The 9,198-nt window shown below is 45.7% G+C and overlaps 1 protein-coding gene across 1 annotated transcript in view; it reads left to right on the top strand.

The window, feature by feature from the left end:
* The first annotated feature begins 212 nt into the window (after positions 1 to 212).
* Positions 213 to 9,198, top strand: part of Lax1 (lymphocyte transmembrane adaptor 1) — an 11,960-nt gene continuing 2,974 nt past the window's right edge. Inside the window, 5 exon segments of the mRNA XM_031382833.1 lie at positions 213 to 655; positions 1,703 to 1,886; positions 6,876 to 6,979; positions 7,334 to 7,438; positions 7,930 to 7,997. Coding sequence (XP_031238693.1) covers positions 1,801 to 1,886; positions 6,876 to 6,979; positions 7,334 to 7,438; positions 7,930 to 7,997 — 363 coding nt within the window. The 5' untranslated portion in view covers positions 213 to 655; positions 1,703 to 1,800.

The following is a 9,198-nucleotide window of genomic DNA, read 5'->3' as shown; positions in this document are numbered from 1 at the left end:
TTGAGGCCAGCCTGGTCTACAGAGTGAGTTCCAGGACAGCCAGGGCTACACAGAGAAACCCTGCCTGGGATCTGGGGGGTGGGGGGGAGAGTAAATAAGTAAAAATAAACCAATGACAATAGCCACGCAAACACCTTGTTTTAAACCTTCGCATTTTGACCCTAGAGGCCTTTAACACTTAGAAAACCAGGGCGAACAGTCAAGGCTCTGACTCCTTAACCACGTGGACCCCAGATGCCAGAGTGCCTATGGCAAACAGGAGGGCTGAGGATGGGTTTGCTGCTGTCTGGGTAGAGCTGAGCATTTCCTGTGCCCTGTGCCTCATTAGCACACCGGTGGAGGGTGCTTCCTGTCAGCGACTCTTTCCACTCTGCCAGAGTGGCTTGCTGTTTTCACACTGCCCTGGGGATTGGAGGAAGAAGAGTTTCTCACGAAATCTCTGGGCCTCTTGGCAGTCGTCCCCCTTCCTGACCGGCCCCTCATGTTTCCATCAACTGGCAGAAACTCGAGAGTGGCCCCACCACGTCACACTGGGAGCACCAACAGCTGGTGAGAAAGAGCACGTCTCCAGCCGTGGGCCTTGTGGCCTCCTCCAGGAAACCAGATCGGATACCTCTGAGTCTTGTACCAACTCAGCCTGGAATTGCAGGTGAAGGTAGGGAAGTTTGGGTCTTATTACTGTTGTTATTGCTGGTAGTAGTAGTGGTGGTGGTGGTACAGTCATTTATACTCTTTTTGTTTGGTTGGGTTTGTTTTTGTTTTTAGAGACAGGGTTTCTCTGTGTAGCCCTGGCTGTCCTGGAACTCACTCTGTAGACCAGGCTGGCCTCCAACTAAGAAATCCGCCTGCCTCTGCCTCCCAAGTGCTGGGACTAAAGGCATATGGCACCACTGTCCGGCTCATTTATATTCTGTGTGTGTGTGTGTGTGTGTGTGTGTGTGTGTTTGTGTGTGTGTGTGTGTGTGTGCGCGCGCACGCGTGCTCACACAAGCGCGTGTATGTGCATGTGTGAGAAACAGAAGATCAGAAGATAATTTGTGGGAACTGGTTCTCTTCTTCTACCACGCAAGGGGGTAAACTTGGGTCATTAAACTGGCAGTAAGCACCTTCCCCTGCAGAGCCATCGCACCAGCCCGAAGAAGGTAGTTTGTTGGGAGAAAGTTCTAGATCGGAAGATTAGTATCTTCAGAAAGAAATCAAAACTAAAATCTGGTTTTGTATGAGATAACTTTGGTGAATATGATCTAGGAAGAATGGCTGGGAGGTGGCTCCATTGCAGGAGGTCCGAGAAGCCCTGGAGCTCCAGCCCCAGAACCATTCATGAGCATAATAGCACACACCTGTAAATCCTAGTGCTACGGGAGCAGAGAGAGAGGATCAGAGGTTCAAGGGCCCCCCCCCACAAATATATATATATGTACATATATATATATATGTATATATATATATCTTGGGTACTTAAAGTTTTCAGGCTACTCCGAGATGCATGAAACTCTACATGAATGGCTATATTGCAAGTCCCAGGTTGTCTGAAATACATTAGATCCTATCTAAATAAGAAGTTTCAAGAATACAAAATGGTACATTTTGGAAAACATGGGGATTTGGAGAATTTTCTGTCATTCTATTATCTACTCTTTTCTAAAAAGGTGATTATGTGCAAAATACATACCAATTTGACTTTCTCCCCCCTACGAATCAGCAACTTAGAAAGAGCTAAGGAACGTGGAAGCCGTACTGGCTAGTCAATCCCGACGCTGAGAAGGCTTAGAAGCTGCAAAGCCCCTCAGAGGTCCAGTGATGTACACCAGCCTGGCCCCTCCAGAGGTCACAAGAAGGAACTCAGAGCCCCGCACTCAGCAGGGGACAGTTGGCAGCCTGGAAGGGTGAGTGCTTGGGAAAGTGAACTCCAGGGTTCCCTGATTTCCTACAGGAATGGTCTAGCTGGAAATGCTGCCACACTTACAACCCAGGCCTGGGTCCACTAAGATGAGCAAACTTCAAGCTGACAGCTGTTTGCTGAGGGATGCTGGGAGTTGGCTGAGGGATGCTGGGAGGGAAGAAAGGAGATAGTGGGTTCAGGGGAGAGGGACTGACTGACTGACTGGATCTTCTTCCTCTCAGAGGCCCTGACCTCTGCCCTCAAGCTTTCCAACCTCCTGTCCTAATCCTCGGCAATGAGTTTTTAGATCCTAAAGTCCTTGTCATGAGTGAGAAATGTAATAACAGACATCATAAAGCTCTAGGACCCTACAGAGTTAGTCATGGATATAAACTCTCTCCTGAGGTTTTCCATCTCAAATACACAAAAAGTAAATCATCGATCAATGACAACAACTGGGTGCTGAGATGTTAGGAATATTAGTAAGCATACATTTCAGTGCTCTCATCAAAGTAAAAACCCAATGAAAGTGTATTTTATTTTCATTTGTTTTGTTTTTGTTTTGTTTTTCCGAGACAGGGTTTCTCTGAAACTCACTCTATAGACCAGGCTGGCCTCGAACTCAGAAATCCACCTGCCTCTGCCTCCCAAGTGCTGGGATTAAAGGCATGCGCCACCACCGCCCGGTGTATTTTGTTTTTAAATTGCTGTAATTTTGGGAAATGCCAGTGTTATTAGCAAAGTAAATCACTGTCATATGTAGGTAGAACACAGGCCGCGAGGGCTGAGTGCCTATCCATTATGGAAGCCTGAAGCACCCTCTTAAAATGAGTTCCCTTTTTATTACATTTGGGGGTGGGGGGTGGGGTAAAAGGGTGTAGAGGTCAGAGGGCAATTTGCAGAAATCAGTTCTCTCTCTTTCATCATATGGGGTCTCAGGGATCAAACTTAGGGTGTCAGGCTTGGCTGCAGGGGCCCTTACCCACTGAGCCCTCCCACTGACCCCTAAAAATTATTTCTTTTTTTTTTTAAAGATTTATCTATTATGTGTAAGTACACTGTAGCTGTTTTCAGACACCCCAGAAGAGTGCATCAGATCCCATTACAGATGGTTGTGAGCCTCCATGTGGTTGCTGGGATTTGAACTTAGGACCTTTGGAAGAGCAGTCAGTGCTCTTGACCGTCGAGCCATCGCTCCAGCCCCAAACTATTTCTTTTTTTCAGTTGATATTTGCTTTGTTGTTGTTTTCTCTTTCTTTTTCATTTTGTAATTAGTAAATAAAATTTGTACTTTATGCTTAGCACATAGTTTTATTATGCTTAGCACATAGTTTTGCAATGCATGCATGTTGTAGATGGCTAAATACCATATCTATTATTTGACATATCCTTGTATGAGAGGATACTTCAAATAACATTTTAGGCAATGTTCAAGAATCCATTATTTTCAACATTGCCATGTTGAACTTCTTCCTTCTACTGAACCTTTGACATCTCTGGGAACCCTCCCTTATCACCTCTGGGGACCTCCATTCTACTCTCTGAGTCTATGAGTCTAATCTGTTTAGACTCTGCATGTAAGCAAGATGGGGCAGGATCTATCAGTTTCCGGCTTCTTTCACTTCACGCTATGTCCGGGTCCATCCACCAAGTCGCAACTGACAAGATCGTCTTCCCTTTTAAAGCTGAATGATAATATTGTTTGCATGTGTATTCCACATTCTCTCTATCCACTTATCTGTTGATAGACACTCAGGTTAATTCTGTATCTTGGCTAGTGTGAGTTTTGCTGCAAAGAATATGATAGTACAAACCTCTCTAATAAACACGGGAGTACAGACACAGTTTTCATTTGCTTTGAATAAAGTTCTAGTAGTGGGACTGACAGAGCATATGGTGATTCTATTTTTAATTTTGGGGATAATTGCCATAAGTCATTCTCTACAATGACTGTGTTAGTCTTGGAACAATTTCTGTGTTCGTTCATTTATTATTTCATTCACTTAGCTTTGAACAAACATTCATGAAACCCCTACCATGCTGCTTGAGATGCTAAGTGAACAGAACAGACAAGACCATGATTCCTTGAGGCTCAGTCAACGGCAGTGCTTGATGGCAGACATCACCAAATAAATGTATACTATCAATCAGCTGTAAAGTGCTTTGAAGAAGAAATAGAATTGAGTAAGAAAGCTGTGAATGGCGGGTGTGACCCAGGAGGGTCTCTCGAAGGAGGTGAAGACCCCTGAGACTTAATGAAATGAGGGACTCACCCATGCAGATCCGAGATAGAATTATTCTTCATATGGATGGGCCAGAACAGCAAGTAGTCACAAAGGTCAGCATCAGGGGTAAGAGGGTTTGAAATGAGCCCGGAAGTTAATCAGAAGAAGACAGATCACATCACGTCAAAAAAAAAAAAAAAAAAAAAAGAAATCCCTACTAAGTACTGGCTAGAGATTCATTGGCAACATGGTGGAAAACCACAGATGATTCTCAGTGGAGGAGAGACACAATGTGACTTACTCTGTACAGTGATCGTACTAGCTCACTGGTGAGCATGATATGTTGAGGTCAAGAGTAAAAGCCTCGAGGACCACCAGGGAGGGGACCACTGAAAAATCGGCCCGGAACCCATCTTGGCTCATGCCAGGGTGGTAGTAGTGGAGAAACAAGAGGTGACCAGAGTTAAAGCGATGCCCTTGCCCAGGGCAAAGCTGATTAATTGGAAATAGGGCATGAAAGAGCAGTCAGTCGGGAGTGATGCCAAGGGTTTAGACTGTACCACTAGATGGTGGGAAGTCTAGAGGAAAGCCAGTATATGAAGGCAGAATAGGAGCCCAGTTTTGGTTTGAGATATCTGTTGGACAACCTAAAAGAAATGGCCAATAGAAAGTTGGATCAATAAGCCCAGAACTCAGAAGGACAAAAAAGTCTTCCCAGGTATTATCTGTTGTTAATATTTGGGGATCAGCTGCTTATTCCTGCCACAGTTCCACTGCCTGCTTCCTGCTAGAGTGGGCCTAGCTGCCTGATGTTGCAATCATCTGGTCCCGTTTCAAGCCCCAAGCAGAGTCCTGACTGCCGTCTGCCAGAGAATCGCAAGGTTGCACAGAGCTAGTGTTGGTTAAATTTCACCCAACAGTCTAGTGTTGCTTAGAGACCAGCTCCAACATTTTGGGGTTACTCAAGTTCGTGGAAGCCGGACTCTGTCACAGAGCCACGCCCTAATTGTGAGTTGAGTAATCCTCTCCCAGCAAACCTGGAGCAGGAACAAGGGAATGCTGGGCCAGATGTGTTTGGCTTTGGAAGCTTGCTGGTAGTGTGAAAACAGAAAGAAAATGGCCTCTGAGCCTGAACTCCCTAACCTCTTATTCTGCCTCTGCACCTTCTGACCTATGAGATCTTGGTTATGTTACTTTTCCTTTCTGAGTCTCAGGATTCTTAGGTGCAGAACAGGATAGGAGTTCTGTGAAGATTAAATAGTAAATATCACAGGCAAGACCCCTAGCCCCTGAAAGATGTTCGAAGAAATGGCTCCCTTTCCCATGTGCAGAGCTCCTCTCTCCATGAAGTTGGGCTTCATAAATGTCTTTCTTTTCTTTTCTTTTTTATTATTTTTAGTTATGTATGGTTTGAGTGTGAATGTGGGTTTGTATACTCTGTGGTTGGAGAAACTGAATCCACTGGAACTAGATTTGCAGATGATTCTGAGACACTAGTGGGTGCTGGGGACCCAACCCTGAAACCCTGGCAGAGCGGCAAACACTCTTAACCACTGAGCCATCTCTTCAATGCCCTGAGATGACTTTCTCAGAAATGATTTTGTCTCCTCCACTGCTCTGAAGAGACACCATGACCATGGCAACTCTTAATAAGGAAAACAGTTAAGTGGGGTTGGCTTACGGTTTCAGAGGTTTAGCCCATCTTTGTCATGGCGGAAATATGGCAGCATGCAGGCAGATATGGTGCTGGAGAAGGAGCCCAGAGTTCTACATCAGGATTGACAGGCAGCTAAAAGAGAGAGTGACACCAGGCCTGGCTTGAGCTTCTGAAACCTCAAGTCCCCTCCCCTATGACACACTTCCTGCAACAAGGCCACACCTCCAATAAAGCCACTACCTATAAGTCTATGGAAGCCATTTTTTTTTCCTTTTTTTTTTTTTTTCCTTTTTTTTTGAGACAGGGTTTCTCTGTGTAGCCCTGGCTGTCCTGGAACTCACTCTGTAGGCTAGGCTGGCCTCAATCAAATTCAGAAATCTGCTTGCCTCTGCCTCCCAAGTGCTGGGATTAAAGGCGTGTGCCACCACTGCCCAGCTATGGAAGCCATTTTCATGCCACCGTGACATCTTTCATCTGACTCCCACTCTAAATCCATGTGTTACAAAAGGAATCGTCTTGAAGGAGAGAATCCAGGCAAGAGACTTATACAGTTTAAACCAAGGTTTGTTTAGCAAAGCTAAACAAAGCAGTCACTCCAAAGAAAGATTGGAGGGAGCACCCCAGGGCAAGGAGCTACTCAATGAATACTGCACTGTTGATTTAAAGGAAGTTTTTATGAATATGTATGAAGTAGGTGGCTTAGTCACAGAATAAGGTGACCTTTCCCTCTTCCCAAATCATGGTTTCCCCTTTAGAGTATGTTTTTCTCATGATCCCTACAAAAGGTGGAGGAGCTCAAAATCATAATGCAAGTGATATACTAACATTAGTCTCTTGAGTACACATGTATAGGAAATGCCAAGTGCTTTGGTTTCTGATATAGCAGGAACAACTTAACTTCAGATGCAAGGATGTTTAACCACAGTGGGGCATCTGACCATCATGGGAATCAGTTAGGATCCAGGGTGGTTTCCCTCCATTTCCTTGTTTCTAACTCTTTACTTCCCTAGTATCACTTGGGCTCTATCTCCTGAAAGAAATGTCTTCTACAAATTTCCCAGGCCCCAAGTCCTGTGGCCGCCTGGAGCATGACACCTGGTTTTCCTCCTAGAGAGAAAGGCCAGATCATCTTCCCAGGCTTTGTAGTGCTCCTGAGCATCTTCCTGGTCATCATAGCTGCCTGTATCCTGTGGAGCTGGAAGAAACAGAAAAAGCGTGAGTCCCTGTGTGTCTCCAGTTAGGCTGCAGTAGAATCAGCCTTCCAGCTGTGCCTTTAAACCCTGGGGCAAGTCCTAATGGGAAGCCACTTCCCTCAAATCCTATGTTCTTTTCTGATGCTCGGATCCTAAGCTATAGCCTTATTGAAGATCTGAGCGCCATTGAAAATACATTGCTTTGGTGTCCTTGTAGCCCATTCCCTCTTCCTGCCACTGAATTCCTTGTCCTTTGGTTGAATTGGAATTATATCTTCAGTGACAGCTGGTGAAGGTGGGGGCTATTGCAGGGGACTATTGATCCTGAGAGTCCCCCATGGCCTGTGTTCTGACCTATTCTCCTACTGTGTTCCAGGGCGCGTTCCTTACTTCCAAGTTGCTCCATCACTGACTCTGCCTCCGCCCAGACAGCGAGCCAAAAATATTTATGACTTCTTGCCCCGGCAGCAGACAGAGCTGGGTAAGTTTCTCCTAATCCACGGAATCCTGGCATTCTAAATTTAGGCTCCCAAGATGCAACTCTCGCCATTCAGATGCAACTTTCTCTAACAGTCCAGGCTGGGGAACAGCACTGAGTGCTCTGAACCTCCAGTGGGAGCTGGAGAGCTCTGAACGGAGAGAAGGAGTCGGCTAGGTGTGGGGTCTGCTTTCTCTTGGCTGTAGGCAGCAGAGGACAGACAGTTAACATCCATCAGAGGTGGGAAAGACATTAATAAGACCATGATGCCAGCATCGGAAGCAAGGGATGGGGATTGCTCTACAGGCGTGCCTTAGAATGTCTTCAGGTCTCTGAGAAGCGTCCTGTAACTCTGACCCTCTTACCACCAAGTGCCAGACATGGATCCCAGGTTCTCACAGGCTCCATAAAACCCCCATTCATCTATGCAGAGATATGTTGAGGCTGAAGCCCCCAGAAGCCCACTGTCTTCTGGATTCGTTTTGTTGTTGCAGGGAGACATCAGCTGAGTGGTTTTAGTACCGAGAGCCTCCTCTCCTCATCTGACAGCCCTGAGCCTGAGGTAAGAGCCAAGTGAAAAGATAGAGATCCAAGAGAATGGCAAGAGAGCAGAGGGCGATGGGGTTTGATCTTGCTTTACCGCCGATGAGTGGCACTTGGCACACATCCTGCACAACTTCCTACTTTTCGAAAGAAAAGAAATAACACTTTAACTTATGGCTGGTATAGCGACACATTCCTGGAACGCAGCACTCGGGAAGCAGAGGGCAAGTTGACACTTGGAGGCTAATCTGAAGTACATTGAGTTCTAGGCCTGCCTAGACAATACGGGAATATCATGGCAAGAGAGAGGTGCGGGGAGGAGCCAGCACTTAGGATTTTAAGAAAGGCACGTGCATTCAAGTGTGTGATCTTAGAATTGAAAGTGACATTTGTTTATCCAAATAAAGGTTGCTCCATTCAGAGTGGTCACTCCAGGAGGCCATAGCTACAATATAGAACAATGCTGTCAGTGTTCAAACCACACTCAAACCCAGCCTTTAAAAACTCTTTACACCTTTATTTATTTTCTTGTATGTGTGTGAGTGTTTTGCCTGCATGTATATACGAGCACCGGGTGCGTACCTGTTGCCCAGGGAAGTCAGAAGAGATGGTTGGATCCCTCGGAACTGGAGTTACAGGTGGTTGTGAACTACCATGTGGGTGCTGAGAATTGAACCTGGGTCCTCTGAAAGAGGACTTGAAAGCAAGTGCTCTTGACTGCTGAGTACTCTCTCCAGCTCCTAAAACCTGCTTTTGGGAATTACTTCTAAGGCCTATGTCAAACTATTTCAATATCCTAAATAGCAGAGATTTCCAAAAGCTATTCAGCACTGAAGCTGATATAAAATGTATTTGGTCAATGAGAGCATGCTGGTCAGTCAGGGAAGTAGGTAATGGATGCAAATGTATTTAGCTTCCCATTCTAGAGACTGGAAAGTCAAGGTCAAGGGGATGCTTCTGATGAGGCTTTCATGCAGTCGTAACTTGGCACAAGGCACTGTGCAATATGATTTAAAATCAATTTGATCAGGATTCCACCCCTCCATCTACTCCATTTCTGTACTAACAATATTATTTGTCTCTTTTTAAAAGTTATAGCCGGGCAGCCGTGACGCATGCCTTTAATCCCACACTTGGGAGGCAGAGGCAGGAGGATTTCTGAGTTTGAGGCCACCCTGGTCTACAGAGTGAGTCCCGGGACAGCCAGAGCTACACAGAGA

This window comes from Mastomys coucha, unplaced genomic scaffold (genome assembly GCF_008632895.1).
Source record: "Mastomys coucha isolate ucsf_1 unplaced genomic scaffold, UCSF_Mcou_1 pScaffold1, whole genome shotgun sequence".
NCBI classification, from domain to species: Eukaryota; Metazoa; Chordata; class Mammalia; order Rodentia; family Muridae; genus Mastomys; species Mastomys coucha.
Note: the sequence above shows the minus strand (reverse complement) of the source record. Positions and strands in the feature narration are given on the sequence as shown.